Raw genomic sequence first — 19,381 nt, 5'->3', positions numbered from 1 at the left:
GTAACGACTTTTGAAAGAATATAGTACTGAGGCTTTGTACGTATTGCATTCCTACACACCACTTCTAAACTACTAGCACTGTTTTTATAGAGTTATTTTATGTTCTTCACCAAGGGCGGGGCCGTCATGTCTAGGGTAGAAGCCAGCCTCCAGGAATGTTTTCCACACTCATAAGTCTTGAAAACCCCCAATCTTGGGGTGTGACCACAATCTGTTCAAAAAAGATTGTCTTTTGGCTCATTTTTGAAGCCTTCCAGTGGGCAGGTGTTCTCTGAAAACAGTCCACTTTTCCAGCCCTGCCATTTTCAGAGCCTTGAGGCCCTTGTCACTTTGGGTGGACCACATGTCTCTCAGCTGGAGGGTCCTGAGATTCGATACTTCACCATCACTTACTGCAATGTGGACCTAGGCAACTCACTTGGTATCTCTGAGACTCAGTTTCCTCCTCTGTAAAATATGAGAAATGATATCTGATTCCATAGTGTCGTCCTGAGGATTAAATGAGATGTGGAAAGTACCTGACCAAGTTCCTAGTCAATATGTGTCAGTTCTCTGCTCCTCTTTACCCTACTTCAGGGAGAATTATTGCTAGACACACCTGCCTGCAGATCATTTACGTATCTCCAAGGCATTTCAGAATCAGATCGGAGATGAGACCACCCTCCAAACGCCAATCCTGCCAACCATCCTGTCTCTACTGTCTCCCCTTCTTACCCTTGGTGTCCCATGCAGGGAACATCATCGGCTCTGGAATCTTTGTCTCGCCAAAGGGCGTGCTGGAGAATGCCGGTTCTGTGGGCCTTGCGCTCATCGTCTGGATCGTGACAGGCTTCATCACAGTTGTGGGAGCCCTCTGCTATGCTGAACTCGGGGTCACCATCCCCAAATCTGGAGGTGACTACTCCTATGTCAAGGACATCTTCGGAGGACTGGCTGGGTAAGAGGATCTGTGGAGACCCGAATGGTCTAGGGGAAAAGGAGGAAGACATTCAGAAGGAGGTCAGATCGGGAAAAGCCAACGCTAGGAGTTGCCAGTCTCCAGTGTGCCAGGGGGTGTTAGAGAATGGAATGTCTCTTCTGCTTTCCTGCCATGGTTGCTAGTGTAGCCTTGTGTCCCTTCGAGGCTTCTGAGAATGATGGAGGGACCAGTTTTGTAGTTTTGACCTCTATGTTGATCTTAGTGGGAAGGATGCTATGAGTGAGAGCAAACAGAACTGTATAACAACACTGACCATAGATTCCCAGAGAAAGCACATCACAAAAACAAAGCTCTTCTATCTTGACAAGTGAGAGCGGCCACCTAAGGTAGAGTGTAACCTCTTCTCACACTACCAAGGATAATGGCCTCCCTCTAGAGTTGGGCCCTAATCTTAAATTTCCTCAATTTCTGCACCCCTGCCATTGGTAAACCCTCACCAATGGGCCAAAGGGTGTGGAAGGCGCTTCCCCTGCAAACCTCCACTTGATACCTCTCCTGTTTGTTGCTTCTGTAACCACACACTTAGTATGTCCTGTCTATCAACATTCAGCGGTTGCAAATTTTGTTTTTCCACCATTGGATGCTGGTGGCCACAGTGATGGAGAAGAGATGATGAAAGGAGAGAAGGAAAGAATGCCAAGACTTGTGTTAGTGCTTGTGGAAATTTAGCTCTTCATCATTAAACCATTTTATTGTCATTGCAGAGGGCTGGGTGTCTCATCTGTGGGTGGGGGCAGAGGCTGGGCTCTTCAGCATCTCTGAAAATAAAAAAGAGATGCATGACTTGCCCGGGCTCTCCCCTGATGGCTCTGCATCCCTGCCATGCCTGTTGGCGGGGATGTCCCATTCCTCCTTCAGGTTCCTGAGGCTGTGGATTGCTGTGCTGGTGATCTACCCCACCAACCAGGCTGTCATTGCCCTCACCTTCTCCAACTACGTGCTGCAGCCGCTCTTCCCCACCTGCTTCCCCCCAGAGTCTGGCCTTCGGCTCCTGGCTGCCATCTGCTTATGTAAGTGTCATCTGGGTCTTCGTAGCAAGACAGCCTCTTTTATTATATTTATTATTATTAATTTTAGAACAGAGTCCTCTGTCACTCAGGCTGGAGTGCAGTCACACGATCACAGCTCACTGCAGCCTTGAATTCCTGGGCTCAAGTGATCCTCCTGCCTCGGCCTCCCAAAGTGTTGTGGTTACAGGTGTGAGCCACTGTGCACGGTCTGAGGGATGGCCTCTTTTAGCCTCCCTGGTGGTCTACATGTCTCTGACTCTCCTTCCTTCTCTCCTTTTTTTTTGGAGGCAGGGTCTCACTCTGTCTCCCAGGCTGGAGTGCAGTGGCGTGATCTCCATTCACTGCAACCTCCGTCTCCCAGGTTCAAGCAATTCTCCCACCTCAGACTCCCAAGTTGCTGGGATTACAGGCGTGAGCCACCATGCCCGGCTAATTTTTGTATTTTTTGTAGAGATGGGATTTCACCATGTTGGCCAGGCTGGTTTTGAACTCCTGGCCTCAAGTGATCCGCCCACCTTGGCCTCCCAAAGTGCTGGGATTACAGGCCTGAGCCACCTCACCCTGCCTCCTTTTCTTTTCCCCATTACTTTTCTTTCAGTTTCCTACAAGTGTGTTTTGTATGAATGGATTCTGCATACAATTGTCTGGTGAAAAAAAAAAAAAGACAGACAGACAGAAAGAGAGAGAGAGAAAGAAGAAAGAAGAAAGAAAGAAAGAAAGAAAGAAAGAAAGAAAGAAAGAAAGAAAGAAAGAAAGAAAGAAAGAAAGAAAGAAAGAAAGAAAGAAAGAAAGAGAAAGAAAGAAGGAAAGAAACTTAAGTAGCTCCTTGGAGGCACTGTAATTTTCACTGGCCGGGTCAAAGCACTTTCACCTATATTATCTGATTTGGGCGTAATGACAAGTCCATGAGGTAAGCTGGGCCAGTATTAACATTTTCCCAGAACAGATAAGGAAACAGAGAGCCAGGCAAGTGACTTGCCCAGGGAGGCAGGCCGCGTGGAGTGCAAGGGCTCCTGATTTCTTGTCTGTCCAGTACACTGCACTGTGCTGGCTACTCCCAGCTGCTCCTAGGAAGATTACTCTGGCTTCATGGCAGTAGTTCTACATCTACTTCTACCTCAACTTGTCAAGTCACACTTTTTTAAATCTCTTGGAGAAGAGTTTGTCCATGGTCCCTGCCCTTCATGAGTTTTCTAACTAGGAGAAAAGCCATATAGATGGATACTGTGGTTAGGATTCAATTGCAGTAAAAATTCAGAGAAGGGAGCTAGGCATGGCGGTGCACACCATAGTTCCAGCTACCTGGGAGGCTGAGGTAGGAGGGTTGCTTGACCCTGGGAGTTCTGGGTTATAGTGAGCTTGATCACACCTATGAATAATAGCCACTGCACTCCAGCCTGGGCAACATAGTGAGATCCTGTCTCTAAAAAAAAAAAAAAAGAAAGAAAGAAAAAAAAAGAAAAGAAAAAAATTAAAAACAACAGGAACAGTAAAATTCAGAGAAGGGGAAAAGATCTCTGTGGGCTGGAATAGGTTAGCGAGGCTTTCTAGAAGTTCTGCAGAGCCGTATTTCTAGGAAGTCTCAAAACTTTATCTCTGATATTAGTCATCTCAATGGATTGGGGTATCTTACGTCTTTAATCAAAAACTAATTTCTAAAGTAAATACTTAGATATGTTTCAGGGGCTCCACCTCTAGAGTTCACTCGGTCCCTGACTTCCCATACCTTCTAACACACACACACTTAGCTGAGGGTAGTGATTCTCCTGGCCATACACCTTCCCAGGTCCTGACACTTTTCCTTCTGTCCTGCTATGGGATGGGGGAGGAAGAGATCACTCACCTACCTCAGTAGCCTCTTACAGGGCGGGCAGCTGGGACCCAAGAGGCGGTCTCCTTGGCAAGTGAGCCCTCTTTGGAAGTGGTGGTCAACCCTGGAACAGACCTCCACCACCCAGGCCATTTGTGATACGGGGCCAAGACATTTTTTGGGGGGTGCATTCCTTGTGTTTGGTCGGGCCTGCTCACAGATCTGGAGGCAGAGGAATGCAGGCTCCAAAATCAGGCTGCCTGCACCTGCATCTCCAGTCCACCACTTTCTAACTGCGGTCGTGAGTGCTGCGCAGAATCACCCGCCCACCCTACTGTGAGCTGGGGAGTGAATCCTAGCTGCCTCAAGAGGTCGTGGTCACAAGGACTGCAAGAGAGAAGGAAGGGGACACCCTCAGCGCAGTGTTAGACACCCAGTACCCCAGTCATCTCAGTCACTGAGGGTGGGCAAGATGCTGGGGCCACTTTATCCTTGCGTCCTAGCTGGATCCAGAGCTGAGAGGGGGAGGGGGAGGAGGGAGGGTGTGGGACTGCAGGAAGAGTGCCGTTTCTGTCATCAGATTGGCTAATGGGAGGGTGGGAAGCAGGGCCACAGAAGTGCTGGCCACTGCTGTTTTGGTGTTTCTTTGCACACAGACAGTTTCCTTTTTTCGCTGACGCTGCTAAAGTGTCTCAGACAAGAGGCCACCCTTACCCTCCTACTAGAAATCAAGAACCCCGAGGCTGTTCAGTTTGTACCCTAGGAGAGGAGCCAGGCCACAGGTTGATGAAGTTTCCGGGCAGCCAGACCCCATGGCTTCCTTTGCATTCCCCAAATCTGCCAAGGGTTTGACCTCTTGCACAAAGACCCTCCAAAGTAGTGTAGCCCTTTGGGCGTCCCCTCAGACCAGAAAGATCCAATCCCTCCTAGGAGATAAGAATGGCACCTGCCCGTAGCCCTGCTCCAGAATGACAGGTTACACAGTCCTCTCCACAGCCTACCCCTCACCTACACTCTGAGAGCACCAAGCCAAGGAGAAATTTAGAAACTGGTTGATGACAAAAATGACAAGACCCCCCCTCCTCTATTCCTGTAGTCAAAGATTCAGTAGAGCTTATCTAAGTTCGTCCTCTGCCTTCTCAGCAGAACTGCAAGGAAATTATCTCCAACTTAACAGTAGCCAATCTTGTCCTCCAAAGATAGGAATTTTCAGTGTCCTTGAAATACGTGTTCAAATATTTGTCTACCTTCATAAGCAGAAAAATCTTCTTAAATCCTTCTTATTCCCAAGCGTATTCCTCCTTATTTCCTTTAGGGGAAATGGAAACCAACTCCACACCAGCTCCACAAAGGGATGCTGCAGCATCCCTTTCCTCCTAGCTGTGAAGGCCTTGTGGAGCTGCCATCCCTCTGCCCAGCAGGGTGCACACGTACATGCATTAGCTATACACAAACTTCCTTTCTCCCTTTCCTTATGCCTGACACTCCCAGTTGCTTTGAGTCTGTGTACAGACGTTCTGTTTTCTGGTTTGTTGAATACTTTTTTTTTTTTAAATCCACTTCTATAGGACCCTCTAGTCCTCTTTTTTTTTTCAATTTTATTTTATGGCAGGCCATACCAGATAAGCATCCAATCCTCTTACAAGGTATTCAATAAAACAAGAACCAAGCTGTCAGGAAGGCTTGGTAGATGTTTTTTGTTTTTTTGGTTTTTGGTTTTTGAGACGGAGTCTCACTCTCACCCAGGCTGGAGTGTAGTGGTGCCATCTTGGCTCACTACAAGCTCTGCCTCCCCTGTTCAAGTGATTCTCCTGCCTCAGCCTCCCAATTAGCTGGGATTACAGGCATGCGCCACCATGCCCAGCTAATTTTGTATTTTTAGTAGAGATGGGGTTTCCCCCAGTTGGTCAGGCTGGTCTCGAACTCCTGACCTCAAGTGATCTACCCACCTCGGCCTCCCAAAGTGAGGCCACTGAGCCCGGCTGGTAGATGCTATCTTTCATTAAATGCTGGCACTTTTTATTCTAGCACCCCTCCCACCCATCCACCTACCCCCACCATCATCCAGCCCTCCTCATCCTCTTAGCAGGTGCCAGGCAAGCCAGCTGCATAAAATAAGCCCAGCTTGTATCTGTTTTGAGAGACGCAGTAGAGAGTTCGGGTGTGGCGTGAACATACGCACATGGGGAACTCTGCTTCCTGCTGTCCTGTGGTGACATGCTGATGACTGTGAAGCAAGAGGTTTTGAGGAAAGGCCACCCTCTGTGGAGAGGTCATTGAGTGTATAATGGAGGGCACTGGAGGACAGGGCGCAGGGCCCAGCAGGGAGAGCCCGTGTGGTAAAGCCCATGGTGAGGGTTTGCTGCGGGAGGGAGGAGATGAGGTCAAGTCTGCTTCCATGGTGGGGCTGTTTTGGAAAAGAACTGATGAGAAATGAAGTTGGGACGAGCCAGGTGGTGGGGGTGGAGAGGTGGAAAGAACCTGCTGAAACTGGCTCGCCTGCCGGGTCCTGGAGCTGGTGGGGGAGAGGAGAGGGAGAGGGAAGGAACTGCAGACTTGGATCACACTTATGCAACTGCAGCTGCCACTTCGAGTTATTCTATTATTTAGGTCAAAGCTGATTACTCACTGCTGAGTCAGCAGAATATCCCTAGCCACCCGGCAATAAAAAAGAAAAGAAAAAAAAAAAAAAGAGGGCGAGAGAGAGAAAGCATTTTACATTTTAATTAAATAAAAAGCCTTTCTCCCTTCTCCAGAACAAGTCTATTAGTGGGAGGGGAGGGAGTTAGGAGGGGACTGGGAAGTGTTAGAACTTGGTTTTGATACCTTTTGTGATTTGCTTGTGTGTTTTTCTCCTTTTGTATTATTTCATAAGTAAATGACTATATTCCCCATATAAAAGATCCAAGTAAGATATAAAAAGAGTCAGCAGCGATAGCTGCCCTTATTATCAGCCCCTGGCCAGTAGCTGCCGTCATAGTGGATAGTTCTAAATAAAGTGCATCTGTTACTGTACAGATCTGGCTGCATAGACATATGTATTGACAGGTTATTCCTACAGCTTGCCCTTTTTTTTTTTTTTTTTTTTTTTTGAGACAGAGTCTCCCTCTGTCGCCCAGGCTGAAGTGCAGTGGTGCGATGTCAGCTCACTGCAAGCTCCGCCTCCCGGGTTCACGCCATTCTCCTGCCTCAGCCTCCCGAATAGCTGGGACTACAGGCACCCGCCACCATGCCTGGCTAATTTTTTGTATTTTCAGTAGAGATGGGGTTTCACCGTGTTCGCCAGGATGGTCTCGATCTCCTGACCTCGTGATCCGCCCACCTTGGCCTCCCAAAGTGCTGGGATTACAGGTGTGAGCCACTGCACCCAGCCTACAGCTTGCCCTTTTATCCTGTAGCCACATCTTTTGGCTGTTACCTGGGTCTCTAGTTGTAAACAAAGTGTCCACAGTGATCCAGAGGAAGCACTGGGTCCAGGGGACACCCTTTCCCAGGCTTCCATATGTGCATCTGTGCAACTCTGAGTTTTCCTTTGGGATATATTTGTCCCCCATTCTCTTGGAGACTGGGTCACCTTTCATTCAGTCAGCTCCTGGCCTCCTTCCTCTCATTTGGGGTTGGAGTCATGTCCAGCACCTGAGTGGAATCAATTCTTTTTATTCAACTTCCTCACTTCTCCCTGAATGTCTTGACCTAAAGAAGCTCCTTCTCCTTCCTCACCCTCAGGAGAAAGAAATATCCTGTATGCATTTCTCAAGGAAAAAATGCGTCTAATCTTGTTTTCTATCTTGCTACTGAGATTCCTAAGAGACTAGCTTTTTCCAGGGCTTCAGATTTCTCTTCTTCCTTGAGCTATTTGGAAAGGAAAGGACTTCACGTGTTGCTTCAAACTCCTGAGTTGCTTTGCAATTCCTCTGCAGAAAGCCTCCAACTGCCTGGTGCAGAATGCTGTCACAGAGAAACTCGTGGGTTGTTTTGCAAGTCTCTTACAAATTTAATCAATCCCTTCACATCAGAGCATTCAACAGTCTTTCCTATCATCTAAATCCCTTAACCTCAGTTTATTTTCCCTTGAGCCTTCATATTCTCTGCCCCCAAACTTCTCATCCCCAGACACTAAACATATTCCTTCAGATACCTGGGCAGCACTGCCTTCTTGCCCTTCCCTAGTCCCCAGAGAGTTCTTCGGGTATCCGATCAGCCTTGTTTATATGAATTCAGACAAATACAGACTGGCCTACATTTGATTCCTATACATCCAAGACTCCATTGTTCTCTGTACACCTTCTAACTAGCCAGCATTTAAAATCTAAATGTATTGAAAATCTCTTGATTTTTACTCAATGGCCAGTTTGACTAACATCTCATTTTTCATTTTTATGATGCATTAAGATGAAAATTATTCTGTAAGCAGATTTGTGTGTGTGTGGTTTTTTTTTTTTTTTGGAAAAGAGAAAGAAACTAAAAAAATCCATCAGCAGGACCGGGCACGGTAGCTCACGCCTGCAATCCCAGCACTTTGGGAGGCCGAGGCGGGCGGATCACGAGGTCAGGAGATTGAGCCCATCCTGGCTAACACAGTGAAACTCCGTCTCTACTAAAAATGCAAAAAAAATTAGCCAGGCGTGGTGGCAGGCGCCTGTAGTCCCAGCTACTCGGGAGGCTGAGGCAGGAGAATGGCATGAACCTGGGAGCGGAGGCTGCAGTGAGCCGAGATCGCGCCACTGCACTCCAGCCTGGAGGACAGAGCAAGACTTCGTCTCAAAAAAAAAAAAAAAGAAAACGAAGAAAAAAATTCCATCAGCTAATCACCATACTGAACTCCTACACTAAGAAGAGATAAGGTATGATTTACAGTGGTGCGCACCTGTAGTCCCTGCTACTCGGGAGACTGAGGTAGAAGAATCGCTTGAACCCAGGAGACGGAGGTTGCAGTGAGCCGAGATTGTGCCGCTGCACTCCAGCCTGGGCAACAGAGCTAGACTGTCTCAAAAAAAAAAAAAATGTGTCTGTGTTTGCCTTCCATGTCCTCCCTAGAGCCCCGAGGGGTGCTGAGCAGGTCTGTGGTTAGAATCTTCCCCAGGGTAGTACTTCCAGGATCCTGCTCAAAATTCTGCCTGCTCTAGAGCAGTATAACTTGGAAAGGGATTAGGACTCTTGGGAAATATTATATAAATGCCACACTTCATTCATTCAGCAAACATTTATCAAGTGCCCATGATGGGCTAGTTACTGTTCTTGGCACAGAGGAGACAATAATGAACCAAAAGACTCTCATTCTCACATGAAGCAGCAGCAGCAGATTTAGTCTTCTTTCTTAACACGGATTATACTGCACCCACCTGTGTGTCCTCTATGATGCCGCAGGTAATACAGAATCAGTCATACATTATTAAATATTTGAGTGTCTGTTCTGCTCCAGGCACTGTGGCAGGCATGGGGATACTTAGCTCTTGTACCAAGGAACTCACAGTCCAGTGGATGTTCCCGACAAGTATACAGGGAACTCCAGTTCCCCAAGAGGACAGCATCCAGGTAGCTCCTACAAGAAAAGTGAAGATGGGACTGGGGTTGAAGAAACTCTTAGAGAAAGTGACATGTAAATTGAGGCTGAAAGACCAGTTGGAAATAGTCAGGAAATGTTCAGCATGGAGGGAGGGTGGAGTAGAATGGGGTGGGGAGAATGTTCTAGCAGAACGAATTAACATATGTCAAGGTCTGAGGACAGGAAAAATCACAGCTGTTTGTGGGAACTAAAGGTTGTTCAGTATAGCCACACCATGACTAGGAGGCAAGAAATGTATAATAGAAGCAAGGACCCCATCACGAAAGGCCTCATGGGCCATAAAGAGATTGGGCTCTCCCCTAGGAGGAATGAGGTTTGAAGGGTTTCAAACAGAAGACCGACATGATCGTATTTGTATCTTAGGAGAGTCATGCTGCAAGGCTAAAGGATGGATTGGTGAGGGGAATAAATCAGAGGCAAGAAAAGATGATTACAATGCAGTTGTAGGGATTCAGGTTAGAGATGACCGTCATGTGCATCTTGGGGCAGTGGGAGTAGAGAAAAGTAGATGCTTTTGGTTAGCATTAGAAGGTAGAATTGGTAGCCCTTGGTGATTAAGGTTGAAGGAGTCAAGGACTGCATGGTCTTGTTGGGGATACAAGTGAAGTAAATCAGGGACAACACTGGTTCGTATTGTCTGTACATATTGTCATATTGTCTGAATTGGTGTGGTTCAAACTAGTCAAGTTGATCCCTCTGTCTTTGTCACCCTTTTTACTCACTCTTCAACACTTAAGATCTGTTGCTGGGACTTGAGGAAGCATCCCCTGTGCTTTTAGACTCTATATCTATAATGGCAGAGTAAGTAAGCTACCTGAGAAGTCAGTCTTCTTCATTTCAATGTGCTTCAACTGCTCTCCCGGATCACCTCCTCTTTCCTGATTCCCATAGTGTCTCTTCTGCTCTTCAGCTTTTACTCTCAGACCGAAGTTCTGCTGTTCAGAGAGTGTGTGTGTCTACACAGCCCACACCCTGGAAAGTGGGGAATGAGGGGCTTGTTTCTGGAAATACGTCTACTTCTGATTGGGAGAATAGTGAATGGGACTGAGGTTTCCTGAAACAGGAAACTCTTTTGGAGTTCAGCTTCCACCAGGTGTGGTAAAGATTTGCCTACTTTCTTGTACCAGCCTAGAAACTTAAATTCTCCTCTGGCCTTTTGTTGCTGACTGTCAAGGATCACTTTGTTTTTCTCAGAGGAGCCAGGGCCCATGATTTAAATGGAGTCACCCACTAATTGTGTCTGGTAAACTTTTTTTTTTGAGATCGAGTTTTGCTCTTGTTGCCCAGGCTGGAGTGCAATGACACCATCTTGGCTCACCGTAACCTCTGCCTCCCGGGTTCAAGCAATTCTCCTGCCTCAGCCTCCTGAGAGCTGAGATTACAGGCATGCGCCACCAAGCCCAGCTAATTTTTTTGTATTTTTAATAGAGTCAGGGTTTCTCCATGTTGTTCAGGCTGGTCTTGAACTCCGGACCTCAGGTGATCCGCCCGCCTCGGCCTCCCAAAGTGCTGGGATTACAGGCATGAGCCACCGCGCCAGGCCCTGTGTCTGGTAAACTTTTAAGGATTAATGTGACACGCCAAATTTATATTACATACCTAAGAACATAAAATCAGAAGGCTTATGGGAGTGAGGCCCAGTGGTACTTGGAGCTTTGGGGGAAAGAAGAAAGGGCATCTCTGTTATAAGAGTTCAGCAAGTTGTGCTCACTTTAGCAGCACATATACTAAAATTGGAGCAGTACAGAGAAGATGAGCATGGCCCCATGTACAGATGACATGCAAATTCGCGAAGCATTCCATATTAAAAAAAGAAAAAAGTCCAGGCGCAGTGGCTCGCCCCTGTAATCCCAGTACTTTGGGAGGCTGAGGCTGGTGGATCACCTGAGGTCGGGAATTCAAGACCAGCCTGTCCAACATGGAGAAACCCCGTCTCTACTAAAAATACAAAATTAGCTGGACGTGGTGGCACATGCCTGTAATCCCAGCTACTCGGGAGGCTGAGGCAGGAGAATCGCTTCAACCCGGGAGGCAGAGGTTGCGGTGAGCCGAGATTGCGCCATTGCACTCCAGCCTGGGCAACAAGAGCGAAACTCCATCTCAAAAAAAAAAAAAAAAAAGAAAAGAAAAGAAAAAAGAGTTTAGCAAGTTTAAGTATGAGCTACCATTGGAATTGGGTTATAACTGAACCATTTTGGGGGAATTTTGCAGCCTGGGTCCAGGTTTATAGAATTTAGTGAACACCAACAGAGCCTACAAGCCTTCTGGTCCAAGAACCAACGACACCTCACAGGATCCATACCCTGTCTTCCAAGACTGAAATATGATGGAGGGTCAGGCTAGCCTTCCTGGGCTCAGTGCAGACTCAACAGAACCCATTCTCATCTACCTTGCTCCGCATCTGGGGGACATCAGTCTTGAGAATTGGGGTGTGAGAGCAATTTTTCAGGTCCAGGCTGAAAAAGTAATGAGTAGGATTAAAATAGGGTTCCCCACGGTGGCATGGCAGGCCACCCCTGGATTTCCTGGTATCTTCAGTTTTTCGGTTCTCCCCGGCTCAGGCCAGCTGAGGAGCCATGTTTAGCTCATGCTGAAGAGAGAACTACTCAGCTCTTGGAAAATGCTGAGCTGGGTATTCCTGCCTCTTGGCTGAGCTAAGTACTGGGTGGTGATTCAGCAGAAACACCAGCTCCAGCAGCTGGCACAGGAGCTAATAGGGTAAGAAGGAAGGGGAAGACAGAGCCACGAAGGGAGGAGGGGAGGGGATGGGGCAGTATGGGCAGGAGCTTAGCTGGAAGTGTTTGGTAAAAGCTGTGTGCCTCCAGGAGCACTCACAGCCCTCACAGCTTCTCGGCACCCTCCTCCTCTGCTGGTGTGTCCTTGGAAGAGAGAGGCCCTTCCGGAAGGCTCAGAGCACCTCCTCTCCTTTGGAGGGGGTTCCGAGATTTCTAAAACATTTTAAGCGCTTCGAGATGAAAAGGGCTGGAGAAGGGGAAATGTTACTATAGTGCGATAGGCAAGATCTGTTTCAAAACCACACTCCCCACTGTGCACTTTATAGAAGCTGGGATCAAAGCGCAGTTTTATGAGGAAGGGCTGCTTTGATTTTTTTTGGTTGCTGTTGTGTGGCTTTTTGTGTTTTTTTGGTTTTTTTTTTTTAACGTTTTTGTCTTTCACCAGTCAAGTTATATGTATAACTTCATCAGACAAGTTATATTACATGTACAATAATCAAGGTACCGAAAGACTTTATAATGTGGCTCCTCACCTGCTATGAAAAATGTCTTGGCCCTCAGGTGGGGGTTAGCGGGGAATAGAGAAGGATTCTAGGAGGGTTCTGTGAAGCTGGATCCGAGTCTCGCCACTCCCCCACACCTCCAGGCCTCTCCGGGTCTTTGACGAGGAAAGACTGTTCCGTGTGACCTGCGTGGGCAGAACTGGAACCTTATCAGAGCCTTGGGTTGTGTGCGTTAGAGGTCAAACAGGCCTCCGTGTTTTCTTTGCCTATCAGTGCCTTTTGGCAGCCGGCACTGCTTACCTCCTAGATCCTAGATCTGGAAACGAAGCAGCTTTTCCACAATTAGAAACACGTGCTCAGTTCCTTCCCAAGCGGGGGAGGTGGCCAAGGAGCCTGGTGCAGCCAATCACAGAGCCGAGCGTAGCCACACCCACGCCCCCGCAGGCCCGGCTTCCCTGGGGCTCCAACCTCCAGCCTGGGCACCCAGACCCAGAGGGCTGCTGGGAGGGACATGCCTCACCCCTTTTGCTCCAGCTGGAGGGGAGGGAGTCTGTGGGAGCTGGCCACAGCGTGGCAGAAGGCAGAGAAGTGCACGCCCCAGCAAAAGGTGAGGCTGAGAAGCCAACCCTCTGGCAGGCCATGACCCAGGTGAAATTTATGGCGTTTCAGAGGCCTGGGGAGCTCCATCCGGAAAGGTGCTTGTTTTGCAGGTTTGGAGAGGAACAGGGTGTTCTGATTTCTACAAAGTGGCGTCACTGCTTCCTTTGTCACCAGCCGTCTGCTTAGTACATTCCATCTTGCTGTTTTCAGTCCTGGCCTCTCTCTGTTGTGCTCCTCTCAAGCCCTCTTTCTCTCCCACTCATCTGCATTGTCCTCCGCTTGCTCCCTCCCTGTGGTTTCTTGTGCTCTTTCCCTCTCTTCTTCACCATCTGTCTTTATGGACTTTGGCAAGTCTGGACATTTTTCCCCCTTTCTACTGCCTGTTTTCACTTATCTGAACAGACGAGAAGGAGAGGCCTGGTTCTGGAAATGTTAAAGGAAAACCAAGCCTTTCCAAGCCAGTCCAGCCCACTCCTGAGAAAGGTGCAAGCCAGCAAAACCGAGAAATCCACATGGAGTTCAGGAGTTTGGAGGGAACATGTGACGGTGACATTGATAAGGGGGCTGGTGGGAGGGAACCCAAGGTGGAGATCCCTGTGGGAAATGACTTTCTAAAGCCCTGGGAGCAATGGATGCACCTTTCTTGGTTTCTGAGGCATAACTGTCAAAGTCTTCCCCTTTTGCCATATTGGCATCTTCCTTCCTGCTGCCCAGAAAGCAGTCCAGGCTGGGGCTAACCAGCGTCTTGGTGACAGATCCAGAGTCCCAAGTGGCACTGGCAGTAGTGACCATGGGTACCACTGACCCAAGCAGGAGGAGAGATGATGTGGGAGTGTCCAAGGGAAAGCAGAGTGATGTGTGTATGATGAAGGAAGGCTGGGCAGAGGCAGAACAAGCAACTGGGAATCGGGCTGTCCCAGTCTGGTCTTTACTGTGAATTAGCTGAGGTCTAAATTCACTCACATATAAAATGAGGTTCTGCGGCCGGCATGGAGGCTCACACCTGTAATTCTAGCACTTTGGGAAGCTGAGTCAGGCAGATCGCTTGAGCCCAGGACTTGGAAGCTGCAATGAGCTATGATCACGCCATTGCACTTCAGCCTGGGCAACAGAATGAGACCCCATCTGTAAAAGAAAAATAAAATAAAATAAAATGAGGTTCTGGGTTTCTATGGTCATTCCTGCCTCTGATCACCTATGAGGATGGAAACAAGCCTTGGGTGGTAGGGTGCAGGCTTCAAATATTTACCTCTAGGGCCAAGAGTTGGCTGCAAGGAGAGTCCCAACTGGTTCATTCTTCTTAGCACTGTCCTTATAACAACCAATCCAGCCCCGTATCCAGATGGCAACCTTTACCCTGTCAGACCAGAATAGTGTGGTTCATCGAGTGGCAGCTGGCTTAGTAGAAGAAATGAGATTAGTTCAGGGATCCATGTGGGAATGTTCATTGGCTCCTTGAGGAAGGCACAAAATGAACCCCTGCTGACCCAGCTCAATGAGAAGCCAGAGTCCTGTATCCAAAGCAAGGGAGCACCTGAAAACAGTCATCGCCGGGTGTGGTGGCTCACACCTGTAATCCCAGCACTTTGGGAGGCCAAGGCAGGTGACTCACTTGAGCCCAGGTGTTCTAGACCAGCCTGGGCAACCTGGCAAAACCCCATCTCTACAAAAAATACAAAAATTAGCTGGGCCTGGTGGCACATACCTGTAGTTTCAGCTACTCAGGAGGCTGAGGTGGGAGGATCATCTGAGTCTGGGGAGGTTGAGACTACAGTGAGCCATCATCATGCTACTGCACTGCAGCCTGGGTGACAGAGTAAGACCCTGTCTCAAAAAAAAAAACAATGGTGGCTCATGCCTGTAATCTCAGCACTTTGAGATGCCAAAGTGGGCAGATTGCTAGAGCTCAAGAGTTCAAGACTAGCCTGGGCAACATGGGGAAACCCTGTCTCGACCAAAAATACAAAAAATTAGCTGGATGTGATGGCACATACCTGTGGTCCCAGCTACTCGGGAGGCTGAGGTGGGAGGATTGCTTGAGCCTGGGAGGCAGAGATTGTAGTTTGCCAACATCAGACCACTGCACTCCAGCCTGGGTGACAGAATGAGACCCCATCTCAAGAAAAGAAAAGTTATCAAGTAGTCTCTCTCTGGGAATAACGTGTACTCTTAGTGAGCTTTTTTTTTCTTTGTTTTTGTTTTGTTTTGTTTTGTTTGAGGTAGAGTCTTTGTCACTGAGGCTGGAGTGCAGTGGCGCAATCTTGGCTCACTGCAACCTCTGCCTCCCAGGTTCAAGCAATTCTCAGCCTCCCGAGTAGCTGGCATTACAGGCATGCACTGCCACACCCAGCTAATTTTTGTGTTTTTAATAGAGACAGGGTTTTGCTATATTGGCCAGGCTGGTCTTGAACTCCTGACCTCAAGTGATTTACCCACCTCAGCCTCCCAAAGTGCTGGGATTACAGGTGTGAGACACCGTGCCCAGCAAGCTTTTTTCTTTTTCTTTTTCTTTTTTTAAAGAGACAGGGTTACCCAGGCCAGTGCAATGGCACAATCACAGCTTACTGCAGCCTTGAATTCCTGGGCTCAAGTGATCCTCCCACCCCAGCCTCCATTGTAGCTGGGACTACAGGTACATGTCACCATATCTGGCTAATTTTCTGTTATTTTTTAAGAGACAGGATCTTGCTGTGTTGCCCAGGCTGGCCTCAAACTTCAAACTTCTGGCCTCAATTGATCCTCCCACCTCAGCCTCTACTGTCACTGGGATTACAGGTGTGAGTAACTGTGCCTGGTTGTACTTTGTGAGCTTTCTTAGAGGAAGGAGAGGCAGCCACAATATGTACCCTCTCCCCACAATTCTGTCTGGCATCCGGGGCACTTGCCTTGCTTCATGGGCCATCCCATGACATATTAAACCTGATATTTACTCCCTAGAGCAGCACAATGGCTTCTATGTGCACTCTCCCTGAATTTTCTGTGTAGATGTATCTGTCTGTCATTTCCATTCAGTAAGCTTAGCACCTACTGTGTGCCAGACAGGACCTCAAGGCCACTCTGGCCACCAGGGGATTATTTGTGGCTGTATGCGCACCGCTGGCAGCAGACAGTGTCTGTGGAGCCTGAGGAGTGGGGCAGCACGGGCAGCAACCACGCATCTCTTCAGCTTTCTGCAGGGTGTTCCTCCCTAGCAGACAGAGGCACGTGACTTATAAGATCTGGTGGTATTTTCATCACTTGTGGAAACTGAGGCACAGGAACATGTTTGACCATCTGGGCTCCTGGTCCAGTGCCTTGGCCGGTGCTCCCCAGCCCCCAGCCTGTACCTGTGACCCACTTCCAACTTCCAGACAGCTGGGTTGAAGGACCCCAGGGCAGGTCATTTGTGGAGGAGCATCCTCCTGAGAAAAAGATGGAACAGATTAGAAATTGAGAAGGGTCAGGGGCACGATGTACAATGTGGTCTGATGCATGATATGATTTCTAAAATCTTCCAAACCATTCCCATTCCCCGCCACTCTGCTTTGCCTCTGAGTGTCAGCATGATCCTGAGCAAATCACATGCTCTTTTTGACTTTCTTAGTCTATAGTTTCTTAAGATAAACAATAAAAATAACCATTTAACATTTTATGCAACAGGCCAGACGTGGTGGCTCACGCCTGTAATCCCAGCATTTTGGGAGGCCGAGGTGGGCGGATCACGAAGTCAGGAGATCGAGACCATCCTGGCTAACACGGTGAAACTCCATCTCTACTAAAAATACAAAAAATTAGCCAGGCGTGGTGGCGGGCGCCTGTAGTCCCAGCTACTCGGGAGGCTGAGGCAGGAGAATGGCGTGAGCCTGGGAGGCAGAGCTTGCAGTGAGCCAAGATCGTGCCACTGCACTCCAGTCTGGGCAACAGAGCGAGACTCCATCTCAAAAAAAAAAAAAAAAATGTATGCAACAATACACAGGATACAGAGTATCGTCACACTGTTCAAATGGACCTTAGATTTTACCTGGAGAAAAGGGAGGTTCAAAGAGGTTAACTGAGAGTACGTGACTAAGCTGGCAAAGGCACCATGGCCACTGAGTTCTTCAAGTTCAAAAGTTCTGTGATTCTCAGATTCAGACCTGCCGGGTCCCTCTGAGAGAGCCATCTCTGGCTCCTATCTTTCATGCTGCTGGTGATCCTCCTCCCCATTCTTACCACTTCACACCTTACACAAGCTCCTCTGAGCTCTGCTCCCTTGTTCCACACCCAAAAAAGATTCAGAAACCCACATCATCCTTCACTTCCCAGGTGCTGCTAGCTAGAGTTGAGGGGAAGAGTGATAAAGTCACAGCCTCACCTCTGGAATGATTGCAGGGACTTAAAACCAGCTCCACAACTCCCCAATCCATCCTTAAAACCTTCTAAATGCAGATGTATTTGTTTATGCTAATGATTCGTTGATGTTCTACTTCAAAATGCACTGAAGAAATTAATTTTAAATTGTTTCTTTTACCTATAGTCTATAATACTCTCATGCATTGCTTAATGATAAGGATACAGTCTGAGAAATGTATCCTTAGATAATTTAGTCATTATGCAAACATCATAGACTGTACTGACATGAAACTAGATGGCATAGCCTACTACACACCTAGGCTACATGGTGTAGCTTGTTGCTCCTAGTCTACAAACCTGTACAGCATGTTACTGTACTGAGCACTGTAGGCAGTTGTATTTGTTCATTAAACATATCTAAACAGAGAAAAGATACAGTAAAAATATGGTCTTCGAATCTTACAGGACCACGGAGGTATAAGTAGTCTGTTGTTGCCCAGAATGTCATTATGTAGCACGTGACTGTGTATTAATTTAGGGTTAAAAATGGGTTGACTCAGCCTGGAAGGATACAGAGCAAGCTCTGCCAAGGTGTGTTTTGGTGTTGTCTACCACAGGACAGTACACGGTGTGGCCACTCTGTCCCCTCCAACGTGAACAGTGTACTCAGACTCGGGACTCTTGGGATAATAATCTCTTGGCTTTCTATCTTGACCTCTTTTGTGGCCTTTGATTGTGGCTTCTGGCCAGTAAAATAAGGAGACCAACAAAATCATGGGGGCAGAAAATAAAGGATTCATGTCTATGAACATCCTGGCACTCCACTCGCCTTCCAAGAAGTTTGTGATTCTTGGGCCAGTGTTTGTGTGTGTATCTGGGTTGTGTGGGTGGGCCTGAAGTTGTAAGGAATACAGGGGAGACTGAAGGAGAACCTGAATTAGATGAAGGAGGGATATTTTGTCTTTTGCCCTGGATTTCTCTAAAAGGAAAGAGGAAAAACAACACTGCTAGAGTTACAAGACAAGGCTGTTTGCTACTGTATTGAATTACCAAATGGAGGAAGAGGAAATAGGAACACTTTAGCTGTGGGATCCCAGCTAGGGTTGGGAAGCTGGAAGAAGTGGGAAGCAGCTATGTGGTGTGGAACTTTGCTAACCAGGTGAGCACACTGGTGATCTCACCTTCACTACCCACTTCTAGAGAGCACCATCCCTTCCCTCCATCTGGTGTCCCGCAAGGCCTGTGGCCAGACACTCCTTTGGGCTCCTGGTATGTGTTGCCTGGCTGCTGTTTAAAAGCTTTTCTCTTTAAGGGTATGTCCCTGCTGTCTAGTCTTTCTGCATAATGTCTGTCTGGTATCTATTTCCTATTGGTACTGTTACAAGTAACCACAAACTTAGTGGTTTAAAACTATGCAAATGTACTAGCTTTTTTTTTTTTTTTTTTTTTTTTTTTTTTTTTTTGAGACAGAATCTCGCTCTGTCACCCAGGCTGGAGTGCAGTGGCGTGATCTCTGCTCACTGCAAGCTCCACCTCTGGGTTCACGCCATTCTCCTACCTCAGCCTCCCGAGTAGCTGGGACTGCAGGCGCCCACCACCATGCCCGGCTAATTTTTTGTATTTTTAGTAGAGACGGAGTTTCACCGTGTTAGCCAGGATGGTTTTGATCTCCTGACTTCGTGATCCACCCGCCTTGGCCTCCCAAAGTGCTGGGATTACAGGCGTGAGCCACCGTGCCCGGCCAAATGTACTATCTTAGTCCTGGAAGTCAGAAGTCCTAAACTCTGGGGTCAGCAGGCCTGAATTTCTTCTAGAGGCTCTGGGGAGAATTCCTTGCCTTTTCTAGCTTCTGGGGACCTCCTGCATT

General features: G+C 47.9%; 1 protein-coding gene, 1 long non-coding RNA gene and 1 other non-coding gene across 9 annotated transcripts in view; 2 read left to right on the top strand and 1 right to left on the bottom strand.

The window, feature by feature from the left end:
- Positions 1 to 19,381, top strand: part of SLC7A8 (solute carrier family 7 member 8) — a 60,504-nt gene that overhangs the window by 17,461 nt on the left and 23,662 nt on the right. For 4 of the 7 annotated variants that reach the window (XR_013395203.1, XM_077938431.1, XM_077938429.1 and 1 more), the window contains 2 exon segments: positions 733 to 937; positions 1,838 to 1,989. Coding sequence is in view for 2 of the 7 variants with exons in the window: in XM_077938429.1 (XP_077794555.1) it covers positions 733 to 937; positions 1,838 to 1,989 (357 nt within the window). In the remaining 5 variants the exon portion in view is untranslated. 7 annotated transcript variants of the gene reach the window in all.
- On the top strand, positions 11,069 to 11,174 carry LOC114679789 (U6 spliceosomal RNA). Its single transcript, XR_003731895.2, has one exon. It is a non-coding gene; the product is annotated as a U6 spliceosomal RNA (small nuclear RNA).
- Positions 14,144 to 15,335, bottom strand: LOC144330180 (uncharacterized). Its single transcript, XR_013396124.1, has 2 exons — positions 15,198 to 15,335; positions 14,144 to 14,908 (listed from the first exon to the last, which is right to left on the bottom strand). It is a non-coding gene; the product is annotated as an uncharacterized LOC144330180 (long non-coding RNA).

This window comes from Macaca mulatta, chromosome 7 (assembly GCF_049350105.2).
Source record: "Macaca mulatta isolate MMU2019108-1 chromosome 7, T2T-MMU8v2.0, whole genome shotgun sequence".
NCBI classification, from domain to species: Eukaryota; Metazoa; Chordata; class Mammalia; order Primates; family Cercopithecidae; genus Macaca; species Macaca mulatta.
This window is presented reverse-complemented; position numbering and strand designations above follow the sequence as displayed.